The following is a 20771-nucleotide window of genomic DNA, read 5'->3' as shown; positions in this document are numbered from 1 at the left end:
GTGGGAGAAAAGCTACAGACACAGGCATTCTCCTGCTCCAGCCCCAATGAAGCACATGGAAGATGTGTGAGGGGTCTCTTGTACAAATCCCACCAGCTTCAAAGGGGCACAGCATGGGGAAATGGCTCTAGTGGGTTGCACATACAGCGGTACCTCGGGTTAAGTACTTAATTTGTTCTGGAGGTCCGTTCTTAACCTGAAACTGTTCTTAACCTGAAGCACCACTTTAGCTAATGGGGCCTCCCGTTGCCGCTGCACCTCTGCTGCGCAATTTCTGTTCTCATCCTGAAGCAAAGTTCTTAACCCGAGGTAATATTTCTGGGTTAGCGGCGTCTGTAACCTGAAGCGTATGTAACCCGAGGTACCACTGTATAGAGAACAGCCACAGAATACTTGTTCTGCAGAAGCCACATCTGCAGTGTCTTTTCCTTCGTTCAACAACACCAGACCCTACAACTGCCCCTATTTTCAGAGGGACATCCCTGATTTAAAGAAGCTGTCCTGGTTTCTGGTTTGATCCCAGAATATCCCACTTTTCCTTAAAGGTAAAGGGTAAAGGGACTCTGGGGTTGCGGCGCTCATCTCGCTTTATTGGCCGAGGGAGCTGGTGTACAGCTTCCGGGTCATGTGGCCAGCATGACTAAGCCGCTTCTGGCGAACCAGAGCAGCGCACGGAAATGCCGTTTACCTTTCCGCCGGAGCGGTACCTATTTATCTACTTGCACTTCATGCTTTCGAACTGCTAGGTTGGCAGGAGCAGGGACCGAGCAATGGGAGCTCACCCCGTCACGGGGATTCAAACTGCCAACCTTCTGATCAGCAAGTCCTAGGCTTAACCCACAGTGCCACCAGAGTCCCTTACTTTTCACTTTTCCTTAGGACATCCCTATATTAATTGGAGAAATGTTGGAGGGTATGGAGTTATCTGACCCCCTGAGCCATCTGAAGGCAATCCTGTACACGGAAGTACTTTTAATGTTTAATGTTTTATTATGTAAACTGTTCTTAACCTGAAGCACCACTTTAGCTAATAGGGCCTCCTGCTGCCAGAGTACGATTTCTGTTCTCATCCTGAAGCAAAGTTCTTAACCTGAGGTACTATTTCTGGGTTAGCGGAGTCTGTAACCTGAAGCGTATGTAACTTGAAGCATATGTAACCTGAGGTACCACTGTATTCATATATGTCGAAAGCCACCCAGAGTGGCTGGGGCAACCCAGTAAGATGTGGGGGCTATAAATAGTACAATTATCATGATGGAATGGGGCACCCCTATTTTCATTGGAGAAATGTTGGAGGGCATGCAACATCTGTATGCACAACTTTATCTTGCACACACAAAGTATTTTCCTCATACAAGGGATCACAGATCAAAGGAGCTGTATGAGAACCTTAAGACAGTTTGTGAATCAACATATTGGGGAGTTTCCTGATTGCGGGTCCTCATGTTGCATTAGATTTGGCACCAGGTAATCTCCGAACCACCCGGAATAGCTCTCTCTTGGTGTAAAAATGGGGGCTGCTGTAGGAATAGAATAATAATTTAATAATAATAAAAAATATTATTTATATGCCACCCATCTGACTGGGTTGCCCCAGGCATTCTGGGCAGCTCCCCCCAAAAAGATTAAAAACACAATAAAACATAAAATATTAAAACTTTCCCTATATAGACCTGCTTTCAAATGTCTTCTAAAAGTCAAATAGTTTATTTCCTTGGCATCTGATGGGAGGGCGTTCCACAGGGTGGGTGCCGCTACCCGGAAGGGTCAAAATCCTGCTGGGGCAATGCATAAAAGCGAAGTCTGTAGCCCTTTAGAACTGGCTTAACATGCTCACAGCAGGGGTGGCTAACCTGTGGGTTCTTCAGATGTTGCTAGACTCCAGTCAACCTCTCTACCTGCAAGGCCAACTGCCAGAGACAATGGGAACTGTAGACTAACAACATCTGGAGGGCCAAAGGTTAGTCACCCCTGGATTACAGGGTCCATAATTTCTTAAAACAATTATTATTTAAAACATTGATGCCCCATTCTTTAGCCAAACAGGAGAAGACTTCATTATGAAAACTTCCCATTTCTTGAGAGTTTGGGGAAGATTAGTCCTAGTGGTTAAATCAGCAGCTAACCTGAAAAACGAACAGGGCCTAATGCTGTATCTTCATTTTATTCCAACACATGGATCTCCTACCATTTCTAAAGAAAATTTTAAAAAACAACAGAGACGAATGCAAAGTTGATTAAAGCTGCTGACCTATTAGTCTTGACGTATACAGGCCAGGATCCGAAAACTTGCATGAAAAGTGGTGTGTGGCATTCGCACTACAATTCCTCAGAAGATTTCTTACCCTGAAAAAAGAGACTTCCCTTATGCCCAGGGTGTTTTAGAACCATTTTTCAGACTTTGGTGGGTGCAGGACTGAGATTAACTTTCTTGCAGCGAAGAGGCCACGGCTTTGTGTTTTTCTCTCCATTAAACATTTCTGCAGCACTCTGTAGCCTCCCTAGTTTCTTGATCTGAAAAAGGCCCATGGCATCTTCCCCTGGACTTTAACTGAAGAGTGGAAAAAGCCAGGGTATATATTTGGGTACATGTGACCACCAAACCCTTGAGACTGCTGTGCTTGCCAATTTCGTTCTTAAGGGAAGTTCTTCCGCTTTCCTGTCTTTTTTTTAAAAAAAAGAGTCTTTCCATGCTGGTTTATTTTAAAATTCCAGTGCAGTGTGGGAAGTCCTGTAAGTAGCAGTAAAATGGAAGGCTTCACTTAAAAGACAATGGCATTGACCAGCTGCTAGGTGCAGACAGTAGACAGCTCCCTTGTACTTACAGAAGGATCTGGCTGAGGTGTCATGGAGCTTTTTTTCTGAAAAACAGGCACCCAGGAAGACTGCATAGTGCAGACCATTGGAGAGACGCTGTGTAGAATGAAAGGCAAAACATTCATACACACTCCTTGGCCACCTTGCAAGTCAGGTAAGTGCAACAAGTGTTCCTGGCCCACGAGAATTTCACAGAAATTTTTATACCTTCTGTTTTCTAAATGCTGTTTCTTTTCTCATAAATTGATGGAGAATGGTTGGGGAGAGGGGGGAAGCAGGAGAAATCTTTGGCACAACACTCAATACTTCATGTTATGTACAGAACAACAGGGAAGGGCAACAGCCCTGCTGATTATTATCACATTCTTTACACAACATTTTGCAGTTCAGCTTTAACAGAATGTTACACTCTAACCTTGCACAGGCAATGTGTTGACACCAAACACATGGGCCGACAAAATTTAACTTAACCATTAAATCCAGTAAAGCACATACAAATTAAGAGGGCTATAGAATACAGTCATACCTCATGTTGCATTAGGTTCATGTTGCGTCTTTTCGACTTGCGAACCCGGCAAACCCGGAAGTGTTTACTTCCGGGTTTCGCCGTGTGTGTGTGTGCAGAAGCGTTCTGTGCACTTTGCGCATGCGCAGAAGCGCCGCTCTAGTTGTGGACTTTTTGGGGTGCAAATGGCACCCTGGAATGGATCGTGTCCGCAACTAGAGGTACCACTGTATGCTATTGCTGGACAACAACATTCTAAAGATATACAAGTTTCATCAAATACAAAGGTTTGCTAAACACACACACACAGAGAAATACTTCACACCCATTTCACAGTTCGGCATATTATGAAATACTTAACCTCTTTAAAATGCCTTTACCATATCCCTTGCCATATCAAATATATAACTTGCTTTCCCTTTAATTGTTCCAAAGTTCTCATTAACAAAATACTCTGCATTTCAAAACCACAAATCTGTAAGAAATTATATTCCTTTAGAAGGGGAGGGGGGGATAGTGCAATTCCAGAGACCCCAACAGAAAGCTTCTTGCCTTTCAAGCAAGACGCCCTGACTGTGGGCCGGTGATGCAGCCCCACAAACATGGGGCAAATCCTCCAACTGCCAGCAGTGGGTGGAAGGGAATACTCCATATGGGGCAGTCAGCATTAGGAGCCTCATGCATGCACGGGTCTCCACATTATAGCCTTTGGCAGGATGCACAGCACATTCCAATACTCTATAATAACAAGTATTTAAGGCTCCAAAACATTATGTGGAGCTTTCCGGTTCATGTGGCTAGCATGACTATACCGCTTCTGGTGCAATGGAACCCCTTGACGGAAACCAGAGCACACAGAAATGCCATTTATCTTCCCGCCACAGCGGTACCTATTTATCTACTTGCACTGGCGTGCTTTCAAACTGCTAGGTTGGCAGGAGCTGGGACCGAGTTACGGGAGCTCACTCCATCGCGGAGATTTGAACCGCCGACCTTCTGATCAGCAAGCCCAAGAGGCTCAGTGGTTTAGACCACGGCGCCACCCGTGTCCCATATGGAGCACTGCCACTGAAAGGAATACAAACTTTTAGGGCCTGCACCAGGGTGCTGATCCAACAGGACGAAGCACATATGTGACAGAGGGAACCATGCATGAGTTTTCCCAGGCTGAAAGTCCAATCTTGTGCAAGTCAAGTTGCTGCCAATCACTTGGGGTGAGATGAATCCCAGACTCCACCAACAGATAACTGGTAGCAATAAATGCTACTTGTATGCAGCTCCAGTTCCTGGGCTGGGATTCTAGTGGCCAGACTTCCAGAAAGGATATTGAAATTGCTTCACACTGACTGCTGCCAGCTAAGGCAGGCATAGGTAAACTCAGCCCTCCAGATGTTTTGCGACTACAACTCCCATCATCCCTGACCACTGGTCCTGTTAGCTAGGGATGATGGGAGTTGTAGTCCCAAAACATCCAGAGGGCCGAGTGTTATTCTAAAGCAGCAATGCTGCAGCAAGCAAAGGCCCCAGCAGCTCAGTCAGCTGCTTGTGGCTGCAAAGCCAGACAGGATGTTTGTGACTGTTGCCATGGGAACAAAGGGGCAGTCCATTCTGTACTGAGCACCGGATGTTAGCTCAGTGTGTGTGTCATATGACCTGTACAGGATGTACATGGGTGGAGTCTGGAGTTTCTCTCTGTTTGTTGAAGAGTGCAGACATGTTTTCTCTGTACTAAAGTGAAAGACAGGAATAAAGGCAATGTAGATGCATTTCTGTCTGTGTCTGATTCCCCTCCCTGGGGATATGCAGGGAGGAGAAGGAGGAGAAGCAATTGGTGTGTTTTTCTCACAGCCTGAGGAAAATCGCCGGAACGGACCTCGTGTGTTTTTCCTGCCGGGAGTCGCCGGAGGGAGGTCGAAAGAATTCAGCCGGTGCCTGGAGAGATAGGCACATACCTCTGACCGAGCCTGAATTCCAACATTGGTAGCAGAGCTGCTGGTTTCGATCCATGGGAGTCTGCATCAAGGAGACTGTATTCATCCCTCTCCATGGAAGCCTGAGATGGAGGCTGATTCTCTGCAGCTAGAAGCTGACCAGAAGAAGCTGAAAGCCAAGCTACGGAGCCCAGGTATGAGATTTTCGGGCTTAAGAGTGTGAATGCAGATGGATTAATTCTCTGCTTCATGGGAGCAACGTTTGGGAAAAACAGCTCCGAGAGAGAAGAGTCTGCATTCCAAACATTCCTGTGGTTTTTTCCTGTCCAAGGAAAGGAATGTGGTTGCTTAGCAACGCAGGCCAGTTTCAAGATAAGGGCTGGAAGTCAGGCTATGCCCAGAGAGGCTAAAACAGCTCGTGTTTAGACTAGGCCCTTACAAAGGAACTGTTGAAAGGGGACTTTCCAAGCGGCCAGTGTTATAGCTGCCAGGTGCACAGAGTGTAAACAAGCCAGCTATTGGATTTTAGAGGCTTGTGTTTGAGAGTCAATGCAAGGACTCAAAATGGATGCCAAGAAGGGAAGCCTGCCTTCTCCACCCCTTTTGACCAGTGACAATTATGCATCTTGGTCTATTAAGATGAAGGCCTTGCTGCAGAATCAGAGACTGTTTGAGGTGATTGAGAACCCCATCCCTGCAGCACCAACGCGTGCTTGGGAGTCACAGGATGTGAAGGCCAGAACCGCTATAATTCTGTGCGTGTCAGACTCTCAGCTTATTCATATACAAGATTTACAGCACGCGAAAGATGTTTGGGACACGCTGAGAAGGACACATCAGAGAGATGCAGGTTCTTCAGCGTTGCTGTATTTTGAAAAGCTGACCAACCTGAGGCTTGCGCCTGATGGAGATGTTCAAGCGCACCTGACGGAAATGAAATTTCTGCGTCAACAGATGGTGGAACGCAATTTCCGTCTGCAGGAGGAAGTGTTTTGCTTCATGGTGATCAACAGCCTGAATCGGACTTACAAAACGGTTGCCAGTCAGCTGGGGTCTCTCCCAGCACAAGATTTGACTTCGGACAGGGTCTTTGCCGTGGTTCTGAACGAACATGACAGACTTGCCGCCCTGGAAGTCAAGGACAGGGGGAGGGAAGAACGGAGTTCAGACACCCCCACTGCTGTAGCTATTGGAGGAGACGCCGTAGCTTTGAACGTTGTCCAATGCCACAATTGTGGACAGACTGGGCATCTTCAGCGGAACTGCAGGAAGCCACGTCAGAACAAAGGAGCCAAGGGAAGCTCCACAAAGTCTGAGGTGTCAGGCAAAAGTCATGCCAAGTCACAGGCGAAGCCTGCAAAGGCTTTGATGTCCCTAAAAGCCACACCACAAGTGGGGAATTCCTTCATTTTAGACACGGGAGCGACGGTTCACATGACCCATCGCAGGGATTTGTTTTCGTCGTTTAAGAAGCAAAGCTTCGTTGTACAACAAGCCAACGGTCAAGAGCTGGAAGCCACCGGAATTGGGACTGTGTATCTTAAAAGTCTGAACTTGACCATAAACAATGTTTATTTGGTTCCAGAGTTGAAATACAATCTGCTCAGCGTTTCGCAGATTGCCAAGAAGGGACTAAAACTGTCCTATGATGATCAACACTGCGAGATCTACAAAGATGGAGAGTTGTATCTTTCTGCCAAAGAGAAAGATGGACTGTATTTGTTGACTTTTGATCAAAGTGATTACATGGAATGTAATTCTTGTGATTCTAACATGATTTCTTTTGCAGGTGTAGCCAAGAAGAACGCCAAGCAGGTCACCTCAAGGGTCGACAAGGCATTTCAGCGGGTGTATGCTGATGTGATTGGTCCTTTAGCACCATCTAGAGGCAATGCAAAGTATTACCTAATATGTGTTGATTCTTTCACAGGTTTTGTCTGGATTTATCTTTTGGAGAGACCGAAAGAAGCCTTAGAAAGGTTTAAAGAGTTTTGTGACAAGGTTAAAAATATGCATGATGCTGACATAGATTGTCTTTGCACAGATGAGAAGCCAATTTTTCTCTTGCAGGATTTCCAGAGGTTCCTGAAGAAGAAAGGGATAAGACACAAAATTGCAGCTTCCGAAGAAGCTTGGAACAGATGTGTCTGTGTTAGAGTGAACAAAGAATTGCAAAAGGGAATGCATGCGCAATTGCTTAGTTCACATCTGCCACATGAGTACTGGGCTGAGTCACTAATGTCATATTGTTACACGTGGTTGAGAAAGGTTTCAAAAGACTTGGGATGTTCTCCTTTTGAGAAACTGTTCCACAGAAAACCTTCTGTTGCCCATTGCAAGGTTTTTGGGTCTCATGTGAGGACAGAAGCTCCGGGTGGAGTAAAGAATGCCAGAGGCATTTTTGTGGGTTATGAAAAGGGTCTCTACAGAGTAATTTTGTCTGAATCTGGTAAGGTGATTCTCACAAAATTTCTAGAGAGTGCTCCTGAACAGGAGCGAGTGGTTGTTCACACATTTCCCACAGGAGATGATGATGATTCTGATGATGATGATGATGAGTTTGATCTTATTGAGTTCAGTAGTACTGATGATGACAGCGATAGCTCAGACAGCTCAGTTGTCACAGTCATTGAGAGGAAATCTCACATAATGACTAGACCCTCAGAAGAGGAGGATGAACCACTGATTAAGCTTAGTACTGGTTCTTCAGAGAGTTCAGAGGCTGAACCAGAAAGCAAGGGAGAGCAGCACCTCTTACGTAGGTCTGAGAGAGCAACGAAGGGTGTACCACCCAAGAGGTATTCAAAAGAGTTTGCCAACCAAGCTATTGCATGTGTTGCTGTTGTAAACGACCAAGGTCAAATTGAAGCTGTGTCTGAGTCAGAGACAAAGGCACAACAGAGAGTTGCTAACCAAGGTAATGCAGAAGCACTCATTCCTTGGAAGTCACACAACCAGAGAGGTACATTGGTAAAACCAGTGGCGTGTAGTTCCAAGGGTGGAACTGAAACAACAGGGGAGTGTTATAAGTATAACAACTGTTTGTTTTCTTCTCTGGATGACGCTTTGCTCGCAGCACGCATTGATACTTTAGGGGGAGTATGTTATTCTAAAGCAGCAATGCTGCAGCAAGCAAAGGCCCCAGCAGCTCAGTCAGCTGCTTGTGGCTGCAAAGCCAGACAGGATGTTTGTGACTGTTGCCATGGGAACAAAGGGGCAGTCCATTCTGTACTGAGCACCGGATGTTAGCTCAGTGTGTGTGTCATATGACCTGTACAGGATGTACATGGGTGGAGTCTGGAGTTTCTCTCTGTTTGTTGAAGAGTGCAGACATGTTTTCTCTGTACTGAAGTGAAAGACAGGAATAAAGGCAATGTAGATGCATTTCTGTCTGTGTCTGATTCCCCTCCCTGGGGATATGCAGGGAGGAGAAGGAGGAGAAGCAATTGGTGTGTTTTTCTCACAGCCTGAGGAAAATCGCTGGAACGGACCTCGTGTGTTTTTCCTGCCGGGAGTCGCCGGAGGGAGGTCAAAAGAATTCAGCCGGTGCCTGGAGAGATAGGCACATACCTCTGACCGAGCCTGAATTCCTATGCCTGAGCTAAGGCACGGTTTGGCTACGCATTTTGTCTGAACCCAGGCTTAGCTTTCTCCAGGCAAACTGCATTTTGTAAGCCATAGGACAAACTTTCATTACAGCTTGTTTCTTGTCTGCAGCCTGGGTTTTGACCATGTGTTAAGCCAAACCATAGCTTAGCTCCATGCAGTGCAGAAGTAAAATGACTAGGGAGGTGTGATACAGCTGCAATATTGTCTCTGGGATCTAACATGTTTGTGCAAAGCAATGGTTTGGGCTTAGCATGCAAACCAGACCATCCAAACCAGAGCCCATCCAAAACTACACTTGCAAACTGTAGTCTAAAATTAAAAAATGCTAAGATATAATAAACAAATCGGAGGGGGCGGGACGAAAGAAGGGTTTGCCTTCCAAATAGTAATATTTTTTTTTTAAAAAAATGTCTTGAATTCAGTGGAGATGAATAAGGACCCCTCCAGAAATCTTTTTCATTATGAAGATTTGTGCTCATAAGCAATCTTGCTTTCAATACTGTTTGTGCCTGTTTTGGGTGGAAATACTGCTTTGTTTCCAATCGGTGCATGTCCCACGGCTTCCCTGCTGAAATCCTGCAACATTTCATGCCACATATGTTCTCTTCCTTTCTCTTGTCCTGTTCATGTTGCACAATAGCGCATGAGTGCCCCACCAGCTGGCAATAGTGCAGTTAACACTGGGGAAAACATCATAGAACTATTAATAAAGTAAATAATCGTGTGGAAAGTCCGGTATAGATCTATCAGTAATGCACTATTACTGGGACACAGCAGAAGTGTTGGAGAATTCACCTATAAAATCAAAACAAAAACATAGTCAAAATATAATGTAATCTGCTCGGGGCAGACACCCCATTAAATTTGATGAAATAATGTTCTGAGAAGCCAAAAACCTGTCTTTTTGATGAATTCAGAGGACACTCAATACACACAAAGATCAGGAAACTTCATCTCGTAGACTGGGATGGACTGGTAACGGTTGTGTCCAGTGTTAATCGCCACCGTTCCAGAAGGGCTCGGAGGAGGCCTGGGGAAGATGGAGAACAAATCGAGGCATTGTTTTTAGGCCAATTACAGAGATTGTTACCACCACCTCTCACAGAACCGCAGTTTCCTGATGAGGGTTTCCTGATGAGAGGGAATGCCTGCTAAACCAATCTAACTCTGTAGCGCAGAAATGCTCTTTGAGAAAATCAATTTAGGTCTACTGGTATCTCTTACTAACAGTCCAATCCATGGGTAGGCAAACTAAGGCCCAGGGGCTGGATCCGGCCCAATCGCCTTCTCAATCCGGCCCGCGGACGGTCCAGGAATCAATGCGTTTTTACATGAGTAGAACGTTTCCCTTTATTTAAATCGCATCTCTGGGTTATTTGTGGGGCATAGGAATTCGTTCATTGTTTTTCTTCCAAAATATAGCCCAGCCCCCCCCCCCAAGTCTGAGGGACAGTGGACTGGCCCCCTGCTGAAAAGGTTTGCTGACCCCTGGTCTAATCCCTTAGAATGGGAGGTCAGCAACCTAAGGTCCATGGGCTGGTTCTGGCCCATGAGCTTCCTGGAACAAGCCCACGGTGGGGATTCCGTGCTATCTTCCCCCACAGCGCCATTTCCCCCCCTCAAAATGGGAACTGACTTCCAGGTCGGAAGTGTGCCAGAAATCCCAGAGGATTGCCTGTACGTGTGCATATACGCTATTTCTGGTGTTCTTTCAACCCAGAAGAGCGCTGGAAATAGCTTGGGCGCATGCGTGGGTGCACACACTCTGGCCCACCAAGAGGTTTGCCGGGGAGTGGACCAGCCCAGTCTCAAAAAATGTTGCCGACCCCTGCCTTAGAAGGAAGTGCTACAGATATTAATGGGACCCTAGGAAGTATGGATGGGAGTTCAACCAACATCTCCCCCCGCCCCCACCCCAAAATAAAATGGAAACACAAGTTATTTTTGGAAACAAGGAGGAACCTGGTAGCCTTGCCTATTCTTCACAAACGCAAAACCACTTCTGTGAACTCTTACCGTATGGTGCGTTCCAGTATCTGTGTCAGCCTGTCATGGAGCAAGTTTGCCTGCAGGGAGAACAGATTGAATATTTTAGGGAGAGGGAGGTGCTGAGTAACCACCGCAACCTTCTGACAAATTGGTCTGGAAAAACAGAGCCAGCAATAACAGTGCTCTACTGGCATTGTGGGCATCTAGGGCACCAAGAAGTTACTGGGGTTGGACATGGTGGTTGTGGGCACCCACACAGTTGGGATTGCCCAATCGCATGGAAGCTTGTGCACAAACAGCTCCTTATGCATTTGCCTTCCATTACCAGAGAGCCTGTGGGAACACATGACTGTCTTGAGGTGGTGGCACCAGCATGCCTGACACTGGGGAGACACCCAGATGTGCCGTCCCTTTCCCAGGGACTGCCAGTGATTCACACAACTGATGTGCTGGGGCAGGGGTACACATCCAGGATTATATCCTTGCAAAAAGTTAGGTGACTAACCATTTCAAGGAAACTTGCCCACACCAAAACACATGTCTGTAAGCCACAAATTGTAAAGGCAAACTCTTAGGGCAGGGGTGGCTAACCATTTTTGGGGTCAAAGGCCATGTTGATCTGTTGTCAACCTTTCAAGGGCCACAAGTCAAAGCTGCTGACGCTTAAAAGCAGGAATGGTCAACTTGCCGAAATGGGGATTGGCGCTTTTTTTAACAAGACAAATTTTAGGGTCTCTCAAAGGGGAGGGGTTCCACACAAATCTTTTAGCATCTCAGAGAGACCCACAGGAAGAAGAAGAAGAATTTGGATTTGATATCCTGCTTTATCACTACCCGAAGGAGTCTCAAGGGGATATGGGAGGGGCTGTGGTCTAAACCACAGAGCCTAGGGCTTGCTGATCAGTAAGTCGGTGGTTCGAATCCCCCCGATGGGGTGCGCTCCCGTTGTTCGGTCCCAGCTCCTGCCCACCTAGCAGTTCGAAAGCACATCAAAGTGCAAGTAGATAATTAGGTTGGCTGGAAGGTAAACAGCGCTTTCGTGTGCTGCTCTGGTTCACCAGAAGCGGCTTAGTCATGCTTGCCACATGACCTGGAAGCTGTACACCAGCTCCCTCGGCCTATAGAGCAAGATGAGCGCGCAACCCCAGAGTTGTCCCTAACTCGACCTAACGGTCAGGGGTACCTTTATCTTTACCTTTAAGGAGTCTCAAAGCGGCTAACATTCTCATTTCCCTTCCTCCCCCACAACACACCTCTGAGGTGAGTGGGGCTGAGAGACTTCAGAGAAGGGTGACTAGCCCAAGGTCACCCAGCAGCTGCATGTGGAGGAGCGGGGAAGCAAACCCAGTTCACCAGATTACAAGTCTACCGCTCTTAACCACTACACCACACTGGCTCAGGAGTGGTTGGGCAGGGAGAGGAATTTTAGTCTCAAAACATCTGGAGGGCCAAGGTTGACGAAGCCTGCCCAACCACTACACCACACTGGCTCAGGAGTGGTTGGGCAGGGAGAGGAATTTTAGTCTCAAAACATCTGGAGGGCCAAGGTTGACGAAGCCTGCCCTAGAAGATTCCTTTGTAAGATGCTTGCCAAAGCGTATATGTATGCATGTTGAAGGATGAGGCATCTAAGTATAGAGGGGTGTTTGGGACTCCAACTCCCATCAGCCCTAGTCAGCATGGTGAATGGTTGAGGATTATGGGAGTTGCAGTCTCAAGCATCTGGAGGGTGTCATATTTGCTATTCCTAGTCCAGAGACAGGAGAGCCTTAGCACTTTCTCTCTGACATTCGTCGCTAATGAGGTCCAGCGTACCTGGTGCATCTGTTTAAGCCCTTAGCAGGATAGAGTAGACGGATCATGGCCCGAGTACTTACCTTGGTTTCACACTGTGCAGCAATTTCTTCAAAAGGAGCCTTCTGGAATTTTTCAATCACAAGGCGCCTTCTTTCTTTCTCTTGTTCCTCAAGGCCATTGTTGTCTTTGGGAGAGATGAGGGTGGGGGGAAAACCAACCAACTTTAAGCCAATGACTTTAAGCTGCTAACAGCATCAACAGAGTAACCAGAAACATGGGAACAAAGCAAAGGGAAACATCAGGAATATTATTCATCCTCATCCCAATTTAGGGCCAATGTATTAAATAAAGAGTGAAGTGAAATAATTCACCCTTGAAGGAGCATATTATTTTTACTAGTGAATACAGAAATGCAAAACCTTCTTACCTATTGCCTGCTTCAGCGTCTCAAAGGTGATTTCTTCAGTGCTATTTGCCTAAAGAAACAATAGTGTTTAGGCTACTGTGTCAACCGCAGTAAAAGGTCATCTACAATTCATCTTAAGTGTCTCAAATATTTTTTCCACCCGAAAAACAGCCCTTTGAATCATGTGTGTGTGTTTTTTCCTGGTGACATTTTTACTTTAAATGCAGTACAGTAGATCTGCAAATGCAAATCACAATACTGACTACCACAGCTTGTGGTATATAGATAGACTGAAAGCACTGAAAAATGTTTAGGGGGGGGGGAGGTGCATGATCTTTTCTTTAATGGAACTGTTACATACCTTTTCATCCAGGCTGCAACCAGGCAGAATGTCTACCTGAATTGACAAGGTGTCCACGATACTCTTCCTCCTTGACAACCTGTCTTCATCTGAACAAAAAGAGAAATGCCTGTCTCGTCAAGACATCATTGTGCTTTCCTGTTTTCTTTGCCCCAAACTGAAGCGAGTCAATTCAAATTTCAGTGGCCCCTCCCAGGCCCCATTAGGACCCTGCCCAGCCACACCTCTTGTCTCCAGGCCACACCCCTCACCTGCCTGCTTCACACTCTCTTTGAGTGCTTTTGCCTGGCTGGAATTCATCCTGAAACTCCAATAAGTCCTCTGGCTTGCATGGGTGGAGGCAAAACTAACCCCTAACTAACCGTCGGCATCAGCTAAGTGTCCCTGGGAGAAATGCCCTGTGACTGGGTCACCATCAATGAAAAGGTCCTCTCTCCAGTTGTCTTCTACTTAATTTCAGAAGATAGGACACTTACAGTACATTTCTGAGCACAATTCAAAGTGTTGGTGCTGACCTTTAAAGCCCTAAACGGCCTTGGTCCAGTATACCTGAAGGAGGGTCCACCCCAATCATTCTACCTGGACACTAAGGTCCAGTGCCAAGGGCCTTCTGGCGGTTCCCTCGCTGCAAGAAGCCAAGTTACAGGGAACCAGGCAGAGGGCCTTATCGGTAATTGCACCCGCCCTGTGGAATGCCCTCCCATCAGAAGTCAAAGAGAACAACAACTTCCAGATTTCTGAAGGCAGCCCTGTTTAGGGATGCTTTTAATGTTTGATGCATTTCTGTGTTTTAATATTTTGTTGAAAGCTGCCCAGAGTGGCTGGGGAAGCCCAGCCAGATGGGCGGGGTATAAATAATATATTATTATTATTATTATTATTATTATTATTATTATTATTATTTACAGGAAGGCATAAAGGTGTCAGAAAGCAGACAGGTTCATAGCTAGTGCCTCCGATTCCTTGGCTTCAAGCCATCAAGGGCTTTGCAAGAGAATACCAACCACTCAAATTGTGCGCAGAAGCACACTGGAAGTCCGTGAAGAGGCAGTGTATCGTAGCGGTTAGAATGCTAGGCTGCAATCTGGGAGACAGAGATTAAAATCCCCACTTGGCCATGGAAATTACTGGGTGACTTTGGGCAATTACTACCTCTCAGTTTGGCCTACTTCGCGGGGGTGCTGTGAGGATCACATGGAGGAGAGGGGAGCCCTTTGAGGAAAGGTGGGATATAAATGCGAAGATAGATAAAAAACATTTGGGGAAAATACCTATGAGATGCGTACAAATATGCTACATCTACTAGGGTTGCCATCAGTGCCGGATTTACATATAAGCTAAAGCTATAGCTTAGAGCCCCACTCTCTTGGGGACCCCCAAAAAATGTAAAGGGGGAAAAAACCTGGATGTACATTTCCAAAATATAAGATAAAAAACAAATAAAATAACAGTGTTTTGTGTTGTGTAGGCTCCTATGATGTAAGTAATGGGCCCTGCCTGCTAGCCTGCTCCCTAAAATATCACTGGTTTGCTCATTTCTGTATACAGGATGCCTACATTCTGCATGGACTGTTGCATGGCAACATGGGCAAATGGCTTTAGATACCTATTAGGTCCATAAATTACCATACAGCATATATTTAACACAAAAAACAGCTACAATTTGTTGTTGGCAAAGTACAGGGGGACATATGAAGGGCCCCATTACCTTCAGTAGCTTAGGGCCTCATCAAACCTAAATCCGGCCCTGGTTGCCCTAATGTCTACAGTTGTGTGGGTCACAGCTAGGAGCAGGGGAAATAAAGGAAAATCGCACAACACTGGGGTTTTCTATCTATGAGCATAAGGAGCTTATTTGGCTTTCTTTGGGTCCTAACACAATGAAGCTATAACTAGAACAAGCAGTGGCAGCTCCAATTTACCTTTCGACTTGCGCCTGCATTTATGAGGCTTTTTGCCAGATGGGAATAGAGCTACATTTCCGAAGATGCATAAGAATGGAAATAGAAGCTTTAGGATGACATATCATATGGAAAATTAGAAAAAAGAAAGGGGCAGCAGAAAAGTCACCAACGTTTGGGCCAGAATCTAAATAACTATGCAACCCAAGAAAGGCTCTGGGTCTCAGTTCCTTTGCAATGCTTTGAACTGCATTTAATATGTTAGTGATGGAGAAGGAGCCTGTTCCCCAGCCACAAGAGCTAAACATGTATGTGTGCATGTCTCACTCTGCATATAGTTATCTCTCGCTTGGACTACTGCAATGCGCTCTATGTGGGGCTACCTTTGAAGGTGACTCGGAAACTACAACTAATCCAGAATGCGGCAGCTAGACTGGTGACTAGGAGCGGCCGCCGAGACCATATAACACTGGTCCTGAACGTTTCCAAGCACAAATCAAAGTGTTGGTGCTGACCTTTAAAGCCCTAAACAGCCTTCGGCCCAGTATACCTGATGGAGAGTCTCCACCCCCATCATTCTGCCCAGACACTGAGGTCCAGCGCCAAGGGCCTTCTGATGGTTCCTTCACTGCAAGAAGCCAAGTTACAGGGAACCAGGCAGAGGGCCTTCTTGGTAGTGGCACCTGTCCTGTGGAACGCCTTCCCACCAGATGTCAAAGAGAAAACAACCACCAGACTTTTAGAAGACATCTGAAGGCAGTCCTGTTTAGGGAAGCTTTTAATGTTTAATAGGTTATTGTATTTTAATATTCTGTTGGAAGCTGCCCAGAGTGGCTGGGGAAACCCAGCCAGATGGGCAGGGTATAAATAATACATTATTATTATATTATTATTATAGAGACACAGAATCAATAAGACTATTGAGCATGCCTAAAAGTAGATCCAAAAAGACTTCGTTGTTCACTAGCAGCGAAATGTATCACAGCATTTCTTCATCTCCAAAGGGCCTCCATGATGGATATAAATAGCTGCAATCAAGAAAGCCAGTAGGATATGCTTCTAAAAATGTATGCATATGCATTTCACTCAGATAATATTATGAGTATTTGGGATTCTCCTACAATAAGGATGGGGAGCCTGGTTGCACTTCCAATGTTGCTGGACTGCTGGAAAGCACCAAAGTATGCTATATGCAACCCCCTCCCTTAAAAAAGCAGCTATGATAAACAGTGGTCAATGACTACAGGTGAAGAGGATGCGTGAGCCATCAGGGGCTTACCTGTCACAAGTGGTACATATGGCACAGAGAGTCTCTCCACGCAGTAGCCGCTGCCACCCAGCGATTCTGCCATTTGGTTGGTCAAGAAGAACAAGCTCGTTTCGTCCTTCTCCAGGGACTTGGGCAGGCTTCAAAACACAATTTGCAATTGTGGATTTAAAACCATTAGATAAAAGAAGCAAAGAATGAGAAAAAAAGAGAGGCATGGTTCAGAACGTAGGTTAGAGCGAATTACCCAATGGAGCATATTGCACCCTAGATCTGATTCTTAAATACAGTGGTACCTGTTATTCTAAAGCAGCAATGCTGCAGCAAGCAAAGGCTATAGCAGCCAAGTCTGCTGCTTGTGGCTGGAAAGCCAAACAGGAAGTATGTGACTGTTGCCATGGAAACAAAGGGGCAGTCCATTCTGTACTGAGCACCGGATGTTAGCTCAGTGTGTGTGTCATATGACCTGTACAGGATGTACATGGGTGGAGTTTCTCTCTGTTTGTTGAACAGAGCAGACATGTTTTCTCTATATGACTGCTGAAGACAGGAATAAAACATGTAGATACATTTCTGTCTGTGTCTGATTCCCCTCCCTGGGGATATGCTGGAGAGCAGGGAGGAGGAGAAGCAGTTTGGTGTGTTTTTCTCACAGCCTGAGGAAAATCGCCGGAACGGACCTCGTGTGTTTTTCCTACCGGGAGTCGCCGGAGGGAGGTCGAAAGAATTCAGCCGGTGCCTGGAGAGATAGGCACATACCTCTGACCGGCCCTGAATTCTGACATTGGTAGCAGTTGACGGTTGCTACGATCCATGGGAGTCTGCATCAAGGAGGCTGTATTCATCCCTCTCCATTGAAGCCTGAGATGGAGGCTGATTCTCTGCAGCTAGAAGCTGACCAGAAGAAGCTGAAAGCCAAGCTACGGAGCCCAGGTATGAGATTTTCGGGCTTAAGAGTGTGAATGCAGATGGATTAATTCTCTGCTTCATGGGAGCAACGTTTGGGAAAAACAGCTCCGAGAGAGAAGAGTCTGCATTCCAAACATTCCTGTGGTTTTTCCTGTCCAAGGAAAGGAATGTGGTTGCTAAGCAACGCAGGCCAGTTTCAAGATAAGGGCTGGAAGTCGTGTTTTGACTAGGCCTTTACAAAGGAACTGTTGGAAAGGGACTTTCCAAGCGGCCAGTGTTAGAGCTGCCAGGTGCACAGAGTGTAAACAAGCCAGCTATTGGATTTTAGAGGCTTGTGTTTGAGAGTCAATGCAAGGACTCAAAATGGATGCCAAGAAGGGGGAAGGCCTGCCTTCTCCACCCCTTTTGACCAGTGACAATTATGCATCTTGGTCTATTAAGATGAAGGCCCTGCTGCAGAATCAGAGACTGTTTGGGGTGATTGAGAACCCCATCCCTGCAGCACCAACGCGTCCTTGGGAGTCACAGGATGTGAAGGCCAGAACTGCTATAATTCTGTGCGTGTCAGATTCTCAGCTTATTCATATACAAGATTTACAGCACGCGAAAGATGTTTGGGACACGCTGAGAAGGACACATCAGAGAGATGCAGGTTCTTCAGCGTTGCTGTATTTTGAGAAGCTGACTAACCTGAGGCTTGCGCCTGATGGAGATGTTCAAGCGCACCTGACGGAAATGAAATTTTTGCGTCAGCAGATGGTGGAGCGCAATTTCCGTCTGGATGAGGAAGTGTTTTGCTTCATGGTGATCAACAGCCTGAATCAGACTTACAAAACGGTTGCCAGTCAGCTGGGGTCTCTCCCAGCGCAAGATTTGACTTCGGACAGGGTCTTTGCCGTGGTCCTGAACGAACATGACAGGCTTGCCGCCCTGGAAGTCAAGGACAGGGGGAGTGAAGAACGGAGTTCAGACACCCCCACTGCTGTAGCTACTGGAGGAGACGCCGTAGCTTTGAACGTTGTCCGATGCCACAATTGTGGACAGACTGGGCATCTTCAGCGGTACTGCAGGAAGCCACGTCAGAACAAAGGAGCCAAGAGAAGCTCCACGAAGTCTGAGGCGTCAGGCAGAAGTCGTGCCAAGTCACAGGCGAAGCCTGCAAAGGCTTTGATGTCCCTAAAAGCCACACCACAAGTGGGGAATTCCTTCATTTTAGACACGGGAGCGACGGTTCACATGACCCATCGCAGGGATTTGTTTTCGTCGTTTAAGAAGCAAAGCTTCGTTGTACAACAAGCCAACGGTCAAGAGCTGGAAGCCACCGGAATTGGGACTGTGTATCTTAAAAGTCTGAACTTGACTATAAACGATGTTTATTTGGTTCCAGAGTTGAAGTACAATCTGCTCAGCGTTTCGCAGATTGCCAAGAAGGGACTAAAACTGTCCTATGATGATCAACACTGCGAGATCTACAAAGATGGAGAGTCGAATCTTTCTGCCAAAGAGAAAGATGGACTGTATTTGTTGACTTTTGATCAAAGTGATTACATGGAATGTAATTCCTGTGATTCTAACATGATTTCTCTTGCAGGTGTAGCTGAAAAGAACGCCAAGCAGGTCACCTCGAGGGTTGACAAGGCATTTCAGCGGGTGTATGCTGATGTGATTGGTCCTTTAGCACCATCTAGAGGCAATGCAAAGTATTACCTAATATGTGTTGATTCTTTTACAGGTTTTGTCTGGATTTATCTTTTGGAGAGACCGAAAGAAGCCTTAGAAAGGTTTAAAGAGTTTTGTGACAAGGTTAAAAATATGCATGATGCTGACATAGATTGTCTTTGCACAGATGAGAAGCCAATTTTTCTCTTACAGGATTTCCAGAGGTTCCTGAAGAAGAAAGGGATAAGACACAAAATTGCAGCTTCCGAAGAAGCTTGGAACAGATGTGTCTGTGTTAGGGTGAACAAAGAATTGCAAAAGGGAATGGAAGCGCAATTGCTTAGTTCACATCTGCCACATGAGTACTGGGCTGAGTCACTAATGTCATTTTGTTACACGTGGTTGAGAAAGGTTTCAAAAGACTTGGGATGTTCTCCTTTTGAGAAACTGTTCCACAGAAAACCTTCTGTTGCCCATTTCAAGGTTTTTGGGTCTCATGTGAGAACAGAAGCTCCAGGTGGAGTAAAGAATGCCAGAGGCATTTTTGTGGGTTATGAAAAGGGTCTCTACAGAGTAATTTTGTCTGAATCTGGTCAGGTGATTCTCACAAAATTCCTAGAGAGTGCTCCTGAACAGGAGAGAGTGATTGTTCACACATTTCCCACAGGAGATGATGATGATTATGATGATGATGATGAGTTTGATCTTATTGAGTTCAGTAGTACTGATGATGACAGCGATAGCTCAGACAGCTCAGTTGTCACAGTCATTGAGAGGAAATCTCACACAATGACTAGACCCTCAGAAGAGGAGGATGAACCACTGATTAAGCTTAGTACTGGTTCTCCAGAGAGCTCAGAGGCTGAACCAGAAAGCAAGGGAGAGCAGCACCTCTTACGTAGGTCTGAGAGAGCAACGAAGGGTGTACCACCCAAGAGGTATTCACAAGAGTTTGCCAACCTAGCTATTGCATGTGTTGCTGTTGTAAACGACCAAGGTCAAATTGAAGCTGTGTCTGAGTCAGAGACAAAGGCACAACAGAGAGTTGCTAACCAAGGTAATGCAGAAGCACTCATTCCTTGGAAGTCACACAACCAGAGAGGTACATTGGTAAAACCAGTGGCGAGTAGTTCCAAGGGTGGAACTGAAACAACAGGGGAGTGTTATAAGTATAACAACTGTTTGTTTTCTTCTCTGGATGACGCTTTGCTCGCAGCACGCATTGATACTTTAGGGGGAGTATGTTATTCTAAAGCAGCAATGCTGCAGCAAGCAAAGGCTATAGCAGCCAAGTCTGCTGCTTGTGGCTGGAAAGCCAAACAGGAAGTATGTGACTGTTGCCATGGAAACAAAGGGGCAGTCCATTCTGTACTGAGCACCGGATGTTAGCTCAGTGTGTGTGTCATATGACCTGTACAGGATGTACATGGGTGGAGTTTCTCTCTGTTTGTTGAACAGAGCAGACATGTTTTCTCTATATGACTGCTGAAGACAGGAATAAAACATGTAGATACATTTCTGTCTGTGTCTGATTCCCCTCCCTGGGGATATGCTGGAGAGCAGGGAGGAGGAGAAGCAGTTTGGTGTGTTTTTCTCACAGCCTGAGGAAAATCGCCGGAA

At 46.1% G+C, this 20771-nt stretch overlaps 1 protein-coding gene across 4 annotated transcripts in view; it reads right to left on the bottom strand.

Moving 5' to 3' along the window:
• Positions 1 to 1156: 1156 nt before the first annotated feature.
• The window catches only part of EFR3A (EFR3 homolog A), an 87847-nt gene continuing 68232 nt past the window's right edge, over positions 1157 to 20771 (bottom strand). Inside the window, exons 19-25 of one of the 4 annotated variants that reach the window (XM_079984243.1) lie at positions 16596 to 16723; positions 13416 to 13504; positions 13076 to 13124; positions 12729 to 12832; positions 10879 to 10928; positions 9759 to 9892; positions 1157 to 2731 (exon numbers count right to left, since the gene is read on the bottom strand). In XM_079984243.1, coding sequence (XP_079840369.1) covers positions 9787 to 9892; positions 10879 to 10928; positions 12729 to 12832; positions 13076 to 13124; positions 13416 to 13504; positions 16596 to 16723 — 526 coding nt within the window. In that variant the 3' untranslated portion in view covers positions 1157 to 2731; positions 9759 to 9786. Of the gene's footprint in view, positions 2732 to 9267; positions 9658 to 9758; positions 9893 to 10878; positions 10929 to 12728; positions 12833 to 13075; positions 13125 to 13415; positions 13505 to 16595; positions 16724 to 20771 lie in introns of those variants that run through there. The other 3 variants (XM_079984244.1, XM_079984242.1, XM_079984241.1) reach the window with 3 other exon arrangements.

The sequence above is a fragment of the Podarcis cretensis genome (genome assembly GCF_951804945.1).
Source record: "Podarcis cretensis genome assembly, chromosome: 7".
In the NCBI taxonomy this organism is placed as follows: domain Eukaryota; kingdom Metazoa; phylum Chordata; class Lepidosauria; order Squamata; family Lacertidae; genus Podarcis; species Podarcis cretensis.
The sequence above is the reverse complement of the archived record's forward strand: the minus strand, read 5'-3'. Positions and strand labels throughout refer to the sequence as shown.